This window comes from Eleutherodactylus coqui, chromosome 13 (genome assembly GCF_035609145.1).
Source record: "Eleutherodactylus coqui strain aEleCoq1 chromosome 13, aEleCoq1.hap1, whole genome shotgun sequence".
In the NCBI taxonomy this organism is placed as follows: Eukaryota; Metazoa; Chordata; class Amphibia; order Anura; family Eleutherodactylidae; genus Eleutherodactylus; species Eleutherodactylus coqui.
In genome coordinates, this window is record NC_089849.1 from 52641511 (window position 1) to 52660985 (window position 19475).

Consider the following 19475-nt stretch of genomic DNA (forward strand, 5'->3'; position numbering starts at 1 on the left):
CAACTGATACCTGCCTGTAAACGCTCCGATCAGCGTTCACATCCATCATGGCCATTAACCCTTTAAATGCATCTAAGAATTCTGACAGCAGCATTTAAATGCCTCGATCAGAGTTCAGAAGTCGCAAATGACCCCCACCTCAATATGAAATTGCAAGGCTCTTTTTGGTTCTCATGGTAGCTGGGGACCTACTGTAGGTTCCCAGAGCTGCCGTGTATCTCTGCCTATTAAGATGGGCCTGTGGCATGTCCTAATAGTATGCCGGAAGAAATATTATATACTGCAGTACAGATGTATAGCAGTACATGGTATAAGCAACTAAACAATCACAAGTTCAAGTGCCCTACGGGGACAAAAAAAAATTGTAAAAAAAAAAACTTTTCCTATATTTATAATTAAGAAAATTAAAACAGAAATAAAAAAAACAAGGCATATTTGTCATCCTCCATAAAAGTCTGATCTATCAATATGTGTTATTTATCCTGCATGGGGAATGTCGTCAAAAAATTAATACACAACAACAGAATTGCACTTTGTTTGATCACCCTATCTCCAAGTAGTAAAAAGTGATCAAAAAGTGTCATGTACCCCAAAATGGTACCAATAGAAACCACAGATCATCCTGCAAGAAACAAGTCCTCATACAATCCCATTGATGGAAACATAAAAAAAAGTTTTAATCCTAGTTTCAGGATGACGTGTAGAGGACTAAACATGTCCACCATTTGTGAAGGATGAACGGTTTCTGTGGTTGTGTCCCTCTTGTATTGTGTCTTAACATCAATGTCTCTATAATTGGTCCCCAGATCTGTGTGAGGACGAGGACCTCCGCTCTTTGCTCCTGGAGCTGAAGCACAAACATGACCTCATAATGAAATCTCAGCAGAAGAACAAGTCTTCTCTAAGCCGCAGGAGCTCCAGCACTGGGAGTCACGGGTCAGTAAGATAGGGGTGCTCAGTTATTAAAATGACCCTTAACAAAGATGGCCGCACCAGCTTCTCTGGCTATCTGATGCACACTGTGTATTAGTATTCAGCATTAGTCTAAGACACTACACCTGCTTTGATTGACTATTGCTGCCCATATCAGAAGCATTGGTCAGTCAGATCAGCATGTAGTGTCTTAGACTACCGATGCACATAGAGAAGCGTGGTGGCCATCTTTGTGTCTCTAGGCCAGAAATGTGACTTTAAAAATTTAAAGCCTACTTAATAAATGGCTGATTTCTTACCACCCCAAATAAACTCCATAAATTCAACTCCCTCAATACCAGCCCTCTAACAGATATTCCCAAGGGCCCATTTACATAGCCTGATGATAGGGTAAACACTTGCACTTTCCACTGCTCATTCCTAATCAATGCCCCATCAAAACATGCCTAGCCAACAAATAAGAAAGTGCTTTATGATCGTTGACTGTATGTCACTGAATGATTGCACTAACGATCACTCAGGCACATATAGTTCTGCTGATTGCTCCATGTAAATGGAGTATAACCAAGTCTGATTAATTTGAAATATCGTCATTAGGCACTCGTTACCAGCAGAAAATCCTCCATTGTAAATAGGTTATTACTCTCGCCCACCCATCAGAGCCACTACCACCTAATATATTAATGTTAACACTAGATAGCCCATTCCAGTCATGACCACCCTATGCTCCATAGACAACAAAAGCCAAATATGTCTAGAGTGCCAACATGGCTGGTTCATGGTAGGTCTGGTCCAGGATCCCACTCCATATAGGTATGTCATGTGTGAGACGATACACTTGGCTTACATGTTATTTGGCACAAATGTATTTCAAAGGCCAAGAAAGTCTACCATGATGGACATCTGGCTTTAGCAGGTGTCCATCCTACTTGTGTGGATCCCGAAAAGCTGTTAGCAGATCATCAAGAATCTCTAGAGTATGGCTGGTTTAAAGTCGTAATTTTTGGGGCACTTTCATAACTTAGTAATGATAAAGAAATAAATATAGCTACCAATTAATATAAGACACGTCTTATTTTCGGGGAAACAAGGTAGAAAAAAAGTTGTATTCTGCAACTAGTATTCTAGATATTGCAGCACTAATTCATGTGAGAAGAATATGGATCGGTGGTACATCTTATGCATCCAAGTGCTTTTTCATATTAACAGAAACTACACGTTTTGAACAGATGCTTTATTCATGAAGCAATATCTGAAAGGTGAAGGTCAGGCAGACTCCCCACGGCTCTATTCAGTCTTTTTATCCTCCGTCTACAATATATAATTAGTCGAAATAGGTGCAAAACAAATTAAAAGCAACATCCTGTTATTATAGGATGCAGCTGGTTAACCGTGCTATTCAATAGCTTATCTACATGAAACAAGAACATAGACATATAATAAAGTAACACAATTATAAATGCTGCCTCACTCCAAGATCAAAAGTAGCTGCTCAAGGAAGCGTTATATAGTAGGAGCCCTAGGAAAGCAATGATAATATTATACTGCCAGATGATGGTCACTGCTGGATTGCACCTAGGATTTAGTCTATGGCCTCAATGCAATGCAATACAATATGGGCCTCAGGCATCGAAGCTGCCGGAAAGGAAAACTTTACTTTTTAGATAACTTGAGAAATGAGGTCTCTGTTGCATACCAATGGAAACATACTGTATATCTAGCCCTAGCTTTAAAGCAAGCCCCAAGTCCTGGACAAACATAGATGGTCACACTGCTTCTCTGACTACTTGATGCACACAGTGCATTAGTAGGCATCGGTAGTCTAGGACTGTCACCGCTTCAACAGCACCATGACTTCCTGATTACTGGCGTCAGTCTGGGGTGACATCACAGTGTCAGCGCTGGAGCATGGGATGCACCTGCCAGCGCATGTGCAGTTTAGCCTGGAAGCCGAGGGATTAACTTCTCCTTTCAGTTCCAGCTCTGATAGGCTGGCTGGGATGTCTTTCAGGTCAGTCAGCCTATCAGTTGCTCTATGAGGCTATTTGAACAGGCACCTTTCTGCAAAGGATGCTGGTTATATTTCTAGTATTCCTAGTCAGCGATGAGTGGTTCTGTGTTCAGTTTTCTGTATTCCATGTCTAGTTTTCTAGTGCTCTGTGGCTTAGTGTTCAGCACTCTCAGTCGCTTCTTCCTCTTGGATTTAAGACTTGGCTTTTCTCCTGCAGCTGGGTCACCCTTTTCAGGATGGGTGCTCCTTCTCAGTGATCAGTCTGGTTTAGACAGTTTAGGCGGTACCTTGTCACCTTTACCTCAGTCCATTCTAGTCTCCTACATTTGACTTTAGATTTCCTGTTATCTGACCATGTGTTTAGCTCCAGAAGTAATCATATTCAGTTGCATTGGTAAGTCTAAACATACATGACAAAGATACTACATGCTGCTCTAACTAGCCAGCACTGCTCATTGCTCATGTAGGTGGCACTGGTCAATCAAAGCAACATGTAGTATCTTAGACTAACGATGTATATTAATACATAATGTGCATCAGGTAGTCAGAAAAGTGGTGCAGCTATCTTTGTTTGTTCAGCGCCAGAGGGTCACTTTAACGATAACCTGTTATATCGTCTTATAAGCGGGATGGGCTGCAAATCTTTACAGACACATCCCCATTGTTTCCACTGATGTTTTTATTTTTTATTTAGACCCCCCATATACTCACAATGGCACTATTTCAAAACCTGATACTAGCTCATTGTCAAGTGGGCGGTCTCCAACTACCAATGAAAATGGCTGAAATGACACTTGATTGACACTGGGTGGTGGAGATTGCCTACTGATAAAGGTTTAGTATTGGGCTCTGAAAGTAAAGGGAGACATTCCAGGCCAATGGGGAAAGCAAAAATAGAACCATCAGAGGAATCAGCCAGAATGCAGCTGTAGTATCTTAACAGCGCTGGATAGGAGCAATGGGTGTAGTAGCCTTGCAGGTCACTGAAGAGTAGTCAGGATAGCCAGGAGTCGTTATCTTGAAACCTCAGGTCACTGTACAGATGGATAAGATGGGTATTGTAGTCAGGAAGAAAGCCAGAAGTCGGTATCAGGAAGTCTCAGTATGCAGTACAGAGGTCTGAGGCAGGTAATGTAGTCAGGAGGGAAGCCAGAAGTCGATATTGGGAAGTCTTGTTGCAATAGCAGGCAGAAGAGAAGTTGGATCAAATGCTGGGGAGCAGAATAATCATGAACTGAGGGAGTGGCAGGGCCAGGCCTTTATAGAAAGTGCAATCAAGGGCACAGGCAGGGTTAGGACTAGGAGGCCAGAGCTAGATAACCAGAATTAGGGAACAAGGCTGAGAGTTATGCAGGGGAACTGTCCACAGGCTGGATAGCTCAATAAGAGGGGCTACTGCTGGGAGTGCAGGAGGTTCCTGGTTCCAGTCCTGACAGCAGGTGTGAAGGTATGTAGCCCATGATCAGCTGCTATCAAGGAAGGGAAACCACAGACAGTCACATATTTCCATTGAAGTAACAGTTAAAGGGCAAATGTGGCATGAATATATGCTGACTATTCTAATGAAGGGGTGGTATCTAATCAATCAATCTATCTATCTACAAACAGTTACAATACACATTTGATTGTAGCTCTCTGACAGTCTTCTTATCTTCCAGGAAGGTGGTACGACGTGCCAGCTTGTCAGAGAGAACGAATATGTACCGGCGGGAGTACGAGAAGGAGGCAGTGGTGTGGCAGTGCCTCGCCTCTGCAGGAGATACTGAGGGGACGCAAGATGAGGAAGAAGGCAGTCCTGACATGCAAAGGGTAAGAACTGAGTTGAAGCAAACAATGGATGAAGGGAAAATTGAAAGTCTTAATAACTTCTTTTTTCCGAAGTGCCAAAGTAGGAGGAAAATTAGCATAACCGTGTACCATAAATATGATTAAATCTTAAAGCAGATAGATTGTAACTACTTCTATGTATCAAGGAAATGATAATCACCTGGACAGGAAATTGGTTGCTTGGTAGCAATTTGAACTCACACACTTGCAGAATATATGGTACTATGGAGGAGCATCAAGGAATAGGAAAACACATCAACAAAGCAAAGGTATTTAAAGGGGTTAACCAGAATTTCATGTTATTCCCTACCCACAGGATAGAGCATAGCTTGCTGATTGGTGGTGGTCTCACCACTAATACCCCCACAATCCCAAGAATAAGAGTCCCATGTTCCCTGTCCTCCTCATTGGGGCTTGTTGCTCCCCCCACAGTGAGGAGGAGATTGAATAGAGCACCAGTCATGCAAGCACACTTCCACTCCATTCATTTTCAATAGGATTGCTGGAGATAGGCGAGCGGCAAGCATGGAGGTGTTTCCCTCAGCCCCATTGAAATGAATGGAGAAAAAATCAAGGGGAAGGATGTGACTCTGCAGACAACTCTTGTTCATGTGCAAATATGCTCCATTGTGGCAAGCGTATTTATGCATACGTTCATCTGTTAAAGCCCTAAAACCATTCCCGAACTCCAAGAAGTACACCTCTATTGACCCAAAAACACAATCACAGTCAGCTTCAGTCTCCTCCAAGCCATATAAATAAGCCACAGAAGTTTTGGGATTCAGTTCTGTACAGCAATGAACCAAAACTGGAGCTTTTTGGGCCTATGCATCAGTGGTACATCTGGAGGAGGAAGAATGAAGAATACGCTGAAAAGAACATCCTGCCTGCAGTGAAGCATGGCGGCGGCCCGGTGATGGTCTGGGGCTGCTTTGCTTCCTCTGACATTGAAAATCTGCAGTGAATGGAGAGCAAGATGGATTCAATCAGGTATCAGGAAATCCTAAGAGGAAACATCAAGCCATCTGTGACAAAGCTGAGGCCTTCTAGCAGGACAATGATCCCAAGCATACATCAAGGTCCACCGAAACTTGTTTTCAGAAGTCTTGGAAGTTTCCAGAGTGGCCGTCAGAGCTCTCTGACTTAGACCCAACAGAAAATCTTTGATGGGTTGTGAAGAAGGCCGTTGCAGCATATAAACCCAAGAATATTAGTGAACTGGAGGCCACTGTACATGAGGAAGTCGGTAAGGTTCCTCAGCAATGTTGGTGTCTGGCTATGTATCACATTTCCAGCAAGTCATAACAGAAACGTATAATCTACTAAGTACTGAGGACACTTGTCATGAAGGGATTGACTAGTTCTGAGATTGCAGTAGTCATTAAAAGTGGCAATCTGTGTTGAATTTGGAGAAACCATTTGTTATATTACCGGCACTTGTGTTGAGTTCTTAAATTGCTCTTGGTTGATTGTTTTTTTGCTGATAGTTTGTAAATTTGGAAGATATACCTAATTTTCAATGGGGTGGAGTGTGAATAATTTTGATAGCGACTGTAATATACAGAGAAGTAGCTAGAGGAGAATATGTGGCAGCAGTGATCTTCATACCTTGCTGGCTGAGAAGGAGCAAATGCTCATCTACCACATTAGAAGACACCAGTATTATAGATGGAACAGTAAAGGGGGACCTGTTACCGATTTAGCATTGAAGCTCAAGAGCTTCACGTAACGCCTCTATGAATATATATGTTGGTCATTTTTGATACAAACTCAAGTGAGTTGGAACTCAGATGAATGATTGATGAGGAGACCCAAACCCTATGTTGAGAACATCAGTCTATAATTTTCTATATCTATCTTCTTTACAGAGGGATTCTGTGGATCTTAACTCAGTCCTGTCATCTCCAGAGACCTTTCCAGAACCTCCATACCGAAATGGGTACTGCTCCCCACTACCTCCTTTCTATTGTTCCCAAACCATTACCGATTCACCAGTCCCCACCCAACTAACCAACGGTAACAGCAACCACTCCTTGACCTCGTATTCACAAAGTCCTATATGGAGTGGGATCCTGGACCAGGCACCTCTTACCCTTTCGGAGCTAAAAAGACAGAGGATGGCAGCCAAGCAGGGGCGGTATCTAGCCAGGAGTACTAGCGAGTTGCTGGGATCTGGAAGCATAGATTACTCTAGTGACCCTGGGACTCCACCATGGTGCTCTAATGGGACCCCTGTATACTACACGCCAACCAGTGGAGACCCTCCAATTTTGCGGCTAAAGTCTCCAGTTGATGATGAAGGAGAAGAAGCGGGTAGGATGTTGCGTTGTTGTCGGCTGTCCTAACTGCAGATGTACAGTATTTGCAGAGTATTGTATCTGTGTTATACGCAGAGCATGGGTTTTGTGTATACATTCAGATCTGTGTAGAAATGTATGTAAAATATCTGAACTGTACATATGTTGAGTTACATGTATGTGTACACAGAATTATGAAGATCTGTATATAATGGGCATTATAAAATGTACATAGATTGGAGTCATACCTACCTGGATAGAAAGCAGGGAGTCTACAGACAGTCACATATGTAATAAAGGGATGACATAAACGTAAAGGGTTTTTCCAGACCCCAAATATTTTTGACACTTGTTCAGGGTGGTGGAAAAAACATAAAATCACCATACACACCTTACCCGGTCCCCTGCTGCAGCAGTGATGACATACCAACGCAAGATCAAGTGACCACTGCAGCTAATCACTGGCCACTAGATGAAGTGAGTCCATGATTGGCTGCAGCAGTCACATGTCCCCAGTGTTGGTGATGTCATCGCTGTAGCAGGAAGTAAAGAGCAGTGGGGAGCCAGACACAAGCAGAACGGAACCGCTTGTGGAGAGTATTACTTTTTAGTTTCTCCTCTGCCTGGAGCAAGTTTTTTTTAAAAAAAATAGGGGTTGGAGAATTCTTTAAGGGGTTATCCACGGTTAAAGGGGTTGCTGGGTGTTAAACAAATTGAAAAAAAAATACAGCTAAATCTGTTAAAATAATGAAAGCAGCAGAACTTATGTGTCCTCACCCCCGGAAATGCAGCACTACAGCCCCGCGGTCCTCCTGGTGTTTGTTTAGGAATGGCTACCATCTGACCGCTTGGGATCGCAGTGATCAGGTACCGTTCTCCTGGCATCATGACTCCCAGTATCTGAGTGGTAATGCCAAGAGAACGGCACCTGACGCTGTGGCCTCTGGTTCGTTGCCAGGGTCAGGTGGTAGCCGTTACAAAAGAAACACTGGGAGGACCACGGGGCTGCATCACTGGATCGCTAGAGATGAGGACGGGTGAGAATTGCTGGTTTTATTATTTTAACAGATTTGGATCTATCTGAAAAAAAAATTGGGCAGCATGCGGACAACCCTTAAAAAAACATAAGAGCATCTGGCATTGGTATAAAACAAAAAAGAAACAGGTGAGTACCTCTTCTTTTCCCAACAGTTTGTTGCTTACACTCCACTATCCTCCTGGTTTTTGTGCAGGAGTGGGCAACAAGTTACCGCTGCAGCCAGTAAGTGAACGCTGCAGCCAGTGAGTGGCCACAGCAGTCACATGCCCTGCCATTACCATCATGATTGAAGTCATGATGCCAAGAGTACAGCATGTGGCTGCTGCGGCCAGCCAGTGGCCACCGTGATCAAGAGCAGTACAAAAAGTCATTGCCGCTCACTTTTAGGCAGAGAGATGGGAGGGGACGGCCAGAGCCCCAGCACTGGATCACTCTGAGTACTGCTTTTACTTGGTTTTATACCAATGACAGTTTTTAATGGTTTTGTTTGATTTTTTTTTAACTCCGTATAAAAATCTTCCTTTTCTCCTTCTTTGTCGGGTTGTTGAAAATTTGGTTACTCTTTTGTTAGACCTATTTCTGCTATAGTTGTGTGACAACCAATATTTCCGCCAACACAACTTCCACAAGAGACCCCGACTGCTGTGACCCGCACTGATCACTAGAACAAAGTAACGGTGGTACTTGGAAAGAACTGCGCCATTTCGTCTCTTGCCGGCTGTGCTCAATATTTTCGAGAGGCTGTATAGACCGCCATTGACTGTAATGTCTATGGCTGTCCACCAGGAGGATAAGTACTGCTGCCAATTAGGTGTAGTGATAAGCGAAGATTACAGCAGTCGGACCACCACTAGATGGCATATTTAACAATATGCCATTGACGTCCATAATGAGAAAACCCTTGTAATGACTGACGAAATGTAAATGTGTACAAACTAAGGAATATTTATAGAGCTACATCATTCTGTACGAGCAACAAGCTGTATATAGAAATTGTATATAGAAAAGGATGTACGTATTCGAAGACAAATCTATTTGAGCAATGGTATATGCAGAACAGAATATTACGGATGGTAAACCTTCAAGATGGCAGCGCCAATGACTGCTTGATCCTGATGATCCTATGACTGAATGCCACAAAGTACTCCTGTATGGGTGCGATCGCACGTTGCAGATCTGCAGCAGATTTTACCCCTTAAGTTCAATTGAAAGGGTGAAATCTGCTGCAGATCTGCACCATAATCAGCGATGCGTGCACATACCCTAAATGTATCTCACCCGCAGAACAGCAGGGCGGTGATCATGAGCACTAGTGGCGTATGGGGAGTTGTAGCGCTGCAGCAGGTTGTTGGTGTGCTGCAGCGCTGTGTGGACTGCAGCATGTCTCAGGACGGTGTACCGGATGAACGCTCTCATACACTTTGTACTCCCAGAATAGAAACATTTTAAAATGAAATTTAATAAACCTGCATCGTTTCCTTTTGTAATAAAGCTGCTTTTACCAAGGACATTCGTGTGTCTTCTTGAAATAGGAATGAACACTTTAATTTATGTCATAGTGATTGCTGAGGTTAGAAGGATGAACCACTGCCGAATCGTGGCCAAAAATCGCATGAACGAGAGGCAGCTGCGACCAAGTCACGGTTGCATCTCACGTTTTAATGCCCATTCATATGCTCATACGAGGGGGTGCTGATAAGTCTTTGTCATTACCCAGAAGGGAACGTGATAGGAAGATGAAACTTTACATTTATTCCACATACTCTCCACTGATTCCAACACACTTCTTATATCGGTTTTCCATGTTCTGTAAGCCTTGCAAAAAGAAGGATTTCGGTGGTGCCTCAAACCAGTCATCCGTAGCAGCCATGGCATCAGAAATGGTGTGAAATTTGGTCCCCTTGAGGTGTTTCTTCAGGTTTGGAAACAGATGATAGTTGGAGGGAGCTAGATCTGGTGAATAAGGTGGGTGGTCAACCAGCTGGAAGCCTAGCTCCACCAGTTTTGCCGTGGTTGCTTGTGCAGTGTGAGCCGAGGCGTTGTCTTGCAGGAACAAGATTCCTTTGGACAGCTTGCCGCACCTTTTGGCCTTCAGAGCTGCCTTCAATTGGTCCCAAAGTTCAATGTGATACCTTGCACTGATGGTGGAACCATTGTGAAGGTAGTCCACTAGCAGCACGCCCTCCTTATTCCAGAACACAGACACCATCACCTTAGTGGCTGAACTTCTTTGGGCGAGGAGAACCACTGGGCCTCCACTCTGTTGGCTGCTCCTTGGTTTCAGGGTCATACAAATAAATCCAGGTCTCATCCATAGTGACCAGTGGATCCAGGAAGTTCTTATCAGTCTGGAAACGCTGACAAATGGACCGGGAAGTTTTCCCTCACATGCTTTTCTGATCTGTTGTCAAACATTTGGGGACCCACTTTGCAGATAGGTCCTTCATGTTCCAATGTCCATGGATAATGACACAAACACGTTCACCAGAAATCCCCATGATGTCGGCTATTCCTTCAGCTGAAATTCGCCAATTCTCCAGTATGGGGTTGTGCGCAGCATCGACGATCTCCAGAACAACAACCTCTCTCGGTCGTCCAGGACGTTCCTCATCGTTGGTGCTGAAGTGGCCCGTTTTAAATTTGGCAGCCCAGTTCTTAACTGTAGAATATGAAGGGCATTGGTCCCCCAATGTCTGCGACATATCACCATGAATATCCTTTGCGGGCTTTCCCTGCAGAAACAAGAATTTTATCACTCCTCTGCTCTCATTGGCTGCGAATATCACCTTAGACTCCGCCATTTCGTTTTCCCGCGTGCCTAGATCACTGTTGCCATAAGCTACAAACACAACATTTTGGAAACATATATTAGACACATTTCATGTGATGTAACATTTGTTACCATAGAAACAAAAAAAGAACACAAAGCTCAAAGACTTATCAGCAGCCCCTCGTATATATGCAGCAGCCCGAAATACTGTCAGACGGGGAGAGAGAGTTTAGCTCTGCTAAACTCCCTCCCCCTCTCCACCCCTTGCCAGCTGGGGTGCAAATCCGCATGTGTGAATTCGGCCTAAATGAGAATGAAGCATTTCTCAGCAGTCCCTCTAGGTGGAGCAGCTGAATAAGAAGATCTCTGCACAACATCTCTACAGCCAGCAGAGGGCAGCATCACTCGTAGTACAAATATGTTGTGCTGAATCACGTGCAATTTCGCATATGCACTAAGGTCAGATTCACTTGAGCGTAAGTATATTTGCTCGTATTTTTGCGAAATGGGCGTTGTCTATTTGTGCATGCATCAGAGTATGTTACTGTACGGTGTGCATGCACAAAAAAGCCTGCACCTATGTGAAATGAGCAATTAGTGTAATTAGTTCAATATGTGCTGTTTTCCTGCACAGGAAAATAGAACATATTGCCTATTTTTGGCGCAAACAAAATATGCTTACGTAAATGAAGCCACTGAAATCAAAGGGTTCTATTCATTACGTATTGCGCGATCAAATTTTTTGTGTGCAAATACGCATGTATGAATTCAGCCTGAATGAGAATGAAGCATTTCTCAACAGTCCCTCTAGGTGGAGCAGCTGAATAAGAAGATCTCTGCACAACATCTCTGCAGCCAGCAGAGGGCAGCATCACTCTACACGATCCAGGAAAAAGAGCTACAGGCTGTGCTATAGTATTCATCTGAGCAAAGTATCAGCATATATTCATATAAGTCGTAAATTACATTATTCTTGGCTTTATGCCAGAACATCCTTATAGAAATATAGCCATTATGGGACCAAAGTCTGGCAAGCTTGCCGTGCGCTGCACATTGGTGTCCTTATCTTTTCAATGACTTAAAAAGGGGTAGTCCCGCGAAACAAAGTTGGGGTATACACTTCTGTATGGCCATATTAATGCACTTTGTAATGTACATTGTGCATTAAATATGAGCCATACAGAAGTTATACACTTACCTGTTCCGTTGCTGGCGTCCCCGTCGCCATGGCTCCGTCTAATCTTCAGCGTCTAATCGCCCGATTAGACGCGCTTGCGCAGTCCGGTCTTCTCCCTTCTGAATGGGGCCGCTCGTGCCAGAGAGCGGCTCCTCGTAGCTCCGCCCCGTCACGTGTGCCGATTCCAGCCAATCAGGAGGCTGGAATCGGCAATGGACCGCACAGAAGACCTGCGGTCCACCGAGGGTGAAGATCCCGGCGGCCATCTTCACAAGGTAAGTAAGAAGTCACCGGAGCGCGGGGATTCGGGTAAGTACTACCCGTTTTTTTTTTTTTATCCCTGCATCGGGTTTGTCTCACGCCGAACGGGGGGGCTATTGAAAAAAAAAAAAAACGTTTCGGCGCGGGACAACCCCTTTAACCCTTGTGTGTCTTATAGATGCGCCTCCTTAAGAAGCCCCATCAAGAATTAGCTTTATATCAGCTTTGAGAATGAAACCTTTGTAATGCAATTGCTACACCTCTAGCTGACACATGCGTTAAAGGAGTATTTGGGGACATCTTCCCCTTGTACTACTGATGACCTATCCTATCAGGACAGGTCATCAGTAGTTAATTGGCGGGGGCTCACTGCTTGGGACCCCTAACAATCAACCGATCTCAGTCTCCCGCAGCCAAGAAGGATGTTGACAGCTCTGTACTCAATGCAGCTGGAAAGGTAATAGAAGACATAGCTGCCATTGATTTCAATGGGCGTTATGCCTTCTATAACACTTTTAGCTCAAACTGCAATGTGGACAGAGCTGTCAACATCTGGCTTGGATGCAATGAGTGCGGGAGACTAAGATCAGCTGATCGTTAGTGGTCCCGAGTGGTGGACTCCCACGATCAATTATTGATGACCTATCCTGATAGGATAGGCATCAGAAGTACAAGGGGTAAAAGTTCGAGATTATCCCTTTAGAGTGAACATGTCGCGACCCCTCGGCACCATAAACTGGTGCTGTTAGGGCATGTGACAGAGATCCGGGTAATATATTTTTTGATACCCCCAGACTCCGGCGACTCAGCGGTGTCCCAAGTCGGTGCACGGCACAAAATCTGACTCTGCAGAGTCCCGTGCATGTGCTCTCCTATACAAGTCTATGGCGTTTGAAAAGTTCCTACCTGACTCCAGCTCCGCCAGTTGGAAGATCCCCGGATCAACAACCCTTCTGGTATTGTGACGGGTTCCCTTTAAGCTCCAGCAATCCAGGACTCAAGCTAAAACAAGAAGTGAGAAAAGTCATAAAATCATGCTGAATAAGAAACCACACAATACACAAAGCCCTTTTCGGGCATTTTTACCATGGCTCCACATCCCCTGAAGGCAGCAGATGTGAGAACTTGTCAAAGACATTATTGGAACAAAATCACAGAAGCTTGTGGAATTCCCCTCAAGCGGTGTCAGATATGGTCTTACTGGAGAAAGTTGTGAAAACTACCGTAGGAGGAGGAGAAGTGTAATGTCACACAAGTACAGTATACAGTCATGCTTCCTGAGCAGAGGACGTGATTGCGGGGCGCGGCGCAACTTTAGTTCAGTTGAAGATACAGCAGCGGATATTATGATAATTTCCCCAAAAATGTTGAATAGATCACTGAGTAGGGGCAGCGATATAATGTGATGTATTCAGGGCCCTCTAAATACATCACATGATATGAGGCAGGAGCAGCGCTGCATATCAGGGTACAACATCTATGGCATAACCCCCCTCCATAGATACAATAGTTATCATACTAATGCTTACCTTGACTCATTTTAAGGTATTTGGATCCACAAGCCCCAATCACCAGAGTTGAAGCACGCCCCAGCACAAATTACATGGCTCCAACCTCCTACTAAATCCTTTGCCCAATTCACAGCAGGTCTGCTGACTAACGCATTAGCCTCTAGTGGTGTATACACCTGTCTGATGGAGGCCGGCCCCACTTACGATTGCATTGAGCAGAAATTACTGCTTAAACTGATCCAGGCTGCCTTAGGTCAGAAGCGCAACTCCACCACATCGCCCTCTTGGCTCCTGGTTGCAGTCCAGATATTTTTTAGCACTGCTGCTTTCTCCGATCAGGTTCCAGGCCGCAGACACCCCAGGTTGCTTTGTGCAGCACTTCTTCAAGCAATTTCTCTGTAGATCGTTGCACCTTTTCCAGCAGCAGCTTCCCAGCTCCAGCCACTGCATTCTGGCCTCTGGTCCCTCTGGCATCTACAGCAGCAGCTCCAGCACATCACACTGACAGATTGGTAGCAGTTACAAAGCCTAAATCCACATGAAAGTTTCCCTTTAACCCCTTTTAACGTAATGACCTTTCTGAAAGATCTCCACTATGGGGGGGTAGGATTAAAACCCACTGTATGACCTTTCAGTTACTCTATTGTTGGTGTACATTATATAGTACCGCCATACCACAACTGAATAGTGCTGCCATACATTGGTGTAATAAAAGCAACATATAGTGATTGCCATCATTCAGTGACCGAGTAATACCGCCATATCATGAAAGAATTGCATCATCATATACTGCTGCAAGGAACCACATGAATTGGAGGGGGGAGTAGAACAAGATAACTTCCCACCAACAGTGGGCAGGAGGCAGAGTGACATAAGCAGATGGAATTGCTATAATAAGTACGAGGTATTAGTTTGTGGATTGGCCAAGTAACTTAAGCCCACAAACCCACTTCAAGGGTCCTCGTTGTCTCGCTAGTCCCTACTCTAACGAAAGAACTACCCAAGGAATCCTGGCTGTAAGTAGGGCGATCGTCCTGATAAGGATGGCGATGGCCCTGTACTGGAACCTAAGGACCTAACTAGCCCAGAGATGGTAAACAATCCAAACAGCACAGGACACAGTTCACACTAACACAGCATGGAAATGCATGCACAACGGAACAGGACTGTTCACACCACATGTTTGGCAACCTTCTTAGACACACAGAACGTATGGCATCTCACACCCACAGAACAACAAGCATGAATGCAAACACAAGGGGGAATGAGGAACACCAGCTCTCTCCAGCCAGAAGGCTGATTTTTATATGGAACCACCAGTGGTGATTGGCTGGCTGGAGAACACCATACCCAACCAGCTCAATTATGCCACACCTGTGGAAATGTGCTCCTGGAAACCCACAGGTCCCAGAAGCACAACCTAACATGACACATTTGTAGCCCGCTAGTGCTTCTCCCTATTATCGAGGTACCCTTTGAAAGGATTGGGATAGATCTAGTAGGGCCCATAGTCAAGTCCGCAGCAGGAAATCAGTGTATCCTAATTGTACTGGATTATGCTACGCGTTATCCAGACGCTGTTCCTTTTAAAAAATACTACCATCAAAAGCATTGCACAGGAGTTGTCCCTTATGTTTTCCAGGACCGGGATTGCTAAAGAAATCCTTACTGACTAGGGGACAAAATTCATGTCCAAGATAATAAAAGAGTTGTGCCACCTCTTTAAAATCAAGCATATATGTACCTCTGTGTTTCACCCTGAGACAGATGGATTGGTGGAGAGGTTTAATAAGACTCTAAAACAGATGTTAAAAAAGGTGGTAGAAAAAGATGACTAGGACTGTCGATTACCTGATGTTTTTCATTAGGGAGGTGCCTCAGGCTTCTACAGAGTCCTCACACTTTGAATTAGTCTATGGTCATCACTCAAGTTGGCTACTAGACATAGCCAAGGAAACATGGGAAACTGAGTAGACTCCCTACAAATGTATAATTAAGCATTTGCAACCAATGCAGATCCGCATGGCTATGGTAATGCCTATTGGTAGAGAACACCTGCGGGCAGCAGAAGAGGCCCAGAGCAGGATGTATAATCAGTCTGCCAAGGTTAGAAATTTTTACGCTGGGGACCATGTCCTGACCTTGAAGGCCACAGTCAAAAGTAAATTTCTCACTAAGTGGCAAGGTGTCTATGAGGTTGTAGAGAAGGTCAGGGAGGTAAATTATAGAGTACACCAGCCAGAAAAAAGAAAGCTTGACCAGAATTACCATGTCAATTGAATTAAGCCCTGGAAAAATAGAGAATCTTTAGGGCCTTGGGGGCTAGAAAAGTAAAGCAGCAGCCACCCGTTCCCGTGGTCAGAATAGGCGGTAAGCTCCCAGTCCGCCAACAGCAAGAGGCTAAGGAATTTCTCCAGAGAAACAAAAGCAAGTTCTCTGACCTGCTAAGTCGCACCCATGTCATAAAGCATGACATTATAACCGTACCTGGGGTAAAGGTAAATCTTAAACCGTATAGGATACCGGAAGCACGTAGAGATGCAGTTGCTACTGAGATAAAAGACATGATGAAGCTAAGGGTGACAGAGGAGTCAAAAATTGAGTGGTCAAGTCCAACTGTATTGATTCCTAAACCTAATGGCACTTGGAGATTCTGTAATGACTTCAGAAAGTTAAACAAAATTTCCAAGTTTGATGCTTACCCCATGCCAACAAGAGTCGATGAGCTGATTGAGAGACTGGGTGGTGCCAGATACATTACCGCTCTTGATCTCATAAAAGAATATTGACAAATACCTTTAACTGATAGAGCAAAAGAGAAAAATGCTTTCTCCACCTCAGACAGATGCTTTCACTACAAAAACATGCCATTTGGCTTACACGGGACACCGGCTACCTTTCAAAGGCCCATTGTGGTTATTCAGCAGCACATCTGGATAATGTGATTATGTACAGCTCAGATTGGGAAAGTCACCTTGGAAAGGTACAGGCCATCGTGGATGCCATAAGGGATGTGGGCCTAACCATAAAAAACCCTGAGAAGTGCGCAGTAGGCTTGGAGGAAGCTAAGTACCTTGGCTATGTTATTGACAGAGGTGTAATCAAGCCTCAAGTTAATAAGGTGAAGGCCATACAGAAGTGGCCTAGACCAGTGATGGCGAACCTTTTAGAGACCAAGTGCCCAAATTGCAACCCCAAACGCACTTTTTTATCACAACATATGGTTTTACCTCTGTTGTTATAAAAAGGACAGGGCTGTTCCAAAACAGACAGGGAGGAACGCCCTGTGCTTGTTTCCTAGCTGGAGCACTGGGGTAGAATTGGTGCAGATTTTGACTGGAAATTAGCCGTGTACCCGCAGCTATACTGTGCGGCGCTCCCCCTCAGCTCCTCCGAAAGCCTCCCACTGTCAGCTCTCCCAGGCTTCTGGTTCTCAGCAGCCTGTAGTGCCCTCACCTGACCAGCGGTGCGCACCTGACCAGGCCGCTGGGAACCATAATCTGGGGAGCACGCGGGAAGCCTTCAGAAATCAGCTGCGGATACACGGCTGATTTCCAGTCAAAATCTGCACCAATGATACAGATTTTGACTGTTTTTTGGATGCGGAAATGCTGCGTAATTTGTCACTGAAATTTCCGCTGTAGACATTCCGCAGCATTTCTGCCATGTGTAAACATACCCTAAGTCAACTTGAGGTATGCTGCCACATGCAGAGTGGCCTCAGTAGTAATAGTGGCCCCTACAGTGGCCCAGTAGTAATAGTGACCCCCATAGTGGCCTCAGTAGTAATAGGGACCCCATAGTGGCCCCAGTAGTAATAATGTCCCCCATAGTCACCCCAGTAGTAATAGTGAACCCACAGTGGTCTCAGTAGTAATAGTGACCCCCACAGTGGCCCTAGTAGTAATAGTGACCCCCCACAGTGACCCCAGTAGTAATAATGTCCCCTACAGTGGCCTCAGTAGTAATAGTGACCCCTATATTAGCTCCAGTAGTAATAGCGTCCCCTTATATTGTTCCCAGTAGTAATAGTGACCCCCACAGTGGCCTCAACAGTAATAGTGATCCCGACAGTGGCCTCAGTGGTAATAGTGAACCCCAAAGTGACCCCTATATTAGCCCCAGTAGTCATAGTGTCCCCTTATATTGGTCCCAGTAGTAATAGTGACACCAACAGCTATACTATTACTACTGGGGATGATACAGGGGGCACTATTACTAATAGCACCCCTCCACCTTGTCCCCCCCAACACCAATATACTTACCTCCTCCCTTGTGGACTAAGTGCCTCGCCTGCTCTTATCGTCGCTGCTGCGGGATGCACACTCTGACGTAAGTGTGTGTGCCCGGACACCTCCTTCCTTCTCCACTCCTCCAGCAGAACCATGGAAGAGAGGTCAAGGCAGTATGATCCCAGATGCACACACTGACGTCAGAGTGTGCACTCGGGATCAGTTCTGCTAGCAGCACCACGCTGAGTGATTACTGGCCAGGGAGCCACGACACCCCAGCCGGTAATCACTATCGTGGTGAGCAGTCATTGTTGAGCGTGCCAGCATAGAGGGCTCTGCATGCTCGTGCGTTGCCTTCATAGCTGCACCATTGACTGACTTGACTAAAGGTTGGAATTCAGTAATGGTGACATGGACTACTGAAGCAGGGAAGAGGGAGCAGACACTTAGGCCCAATGCCAACGTGCGGATTTTAAGTATAAAATCTGCGCATGTCTCCAGCGTGGGGAATCCGCAGCTCAGAAGCCCATAGGGATGCTGTCATTTTTGGCCTCAAGGCTGTGGGCACGGGGGAAAACCGCTGCAGGATTCCACCATGCGTGCCTGTGGACCTGAGGCCTTAGTCTGCGTGAAGTAGGGATCCAGTCCAGGACTTTCTTGTGGGGCCCAGTGAGCTCAACTGAAAACACTGAGCTCATTACTGGGACATAAAAGACTACGAGGCCACGCAGCCATGGTCAGAGCCTGGAAGTGAGAGCAACTACTGTGAGGTTCCTGGTCAGCATTTGTAGCAAGCTAGTCTTGGGTGAGAAGAACCTAAGCTATAGCTGGCGCCTTGCCGAGTTACAGATTACTTTGTGGGTTTGCAATGGCTCTTCCGATTCGTTAGTCCTCAGCAGAACATCCAGGCTGAGGACGGTGGTGTCTAGGACACTGTTGGGCTCCTTTTTAGGACCCCTTCACAAAAGTGTGACCTCATTGAACTCAATGGCTTCATTCACAATATGCAAGGAGATGCGTAATTTCGGTGGAAAAATAACACATTTGGGACTCATTAGCCATTTCAATTGGTGTTTTTGCTTGGCCTGTGTGGATGTATGTGCCTTGCGGGCACAAAATGTACACTAGACTACGCTGATGCGTGTGCAAAAAAGAAAATTCATTCTGCAAAAACGCAACACCCAGTCACACACAAATACGCATGCGCTCATATGAAGGGGGACTAATAGTCCTTTTACACGGGACTAGTTGTCGGACAAACTATGCCCAACAGCTCATCCCAGTGATGTTTATCCTGAGCTGTTACACAGGAGTGGGTATCATTGGCATCGCTCACAGCACTGCCGGCATGGAGCTGTGGCGGGCCGGGGAGCGTTCTTCCCTCGCTTGCCTCCATTCACTGTAAGACAGTCGTTCA

The 19475-nt window shown here is 45.1% G+C and overlaps 1 protein-coding gene across 1 annotated transcript in view; it reads left to right on the plus strand.

Annotated features, from left to right (window-relative positions):
* Window positions 1–8020, plus strand: part of PPP1R16B (protein phosphatase 1 regulatory subunit 16B) — a 60001-nt gene extending 51981 nt beyond the window's left edge. Inside the window, exons 9-11 of the mRNA XM_066586514.1 lie at window positions 807–936; window positions 4603–4753; window positions 6640–8020. Of these exons, the coding sequence (XP_066442611.1) occupies window positions 807–936; window positions 4603–4753; window positions 6640–7116 (758 nt within the window). The 3' untranslated portion in view covers window positions 7117–8020. The remainder of the gene's footprint in view (window positions 1–806; window positions 937–4602; window positions 4754–6639) is intronic.
* The last annotated feature ends 11455 nt before the right edge of the window (window positions 8021–19475 follow it).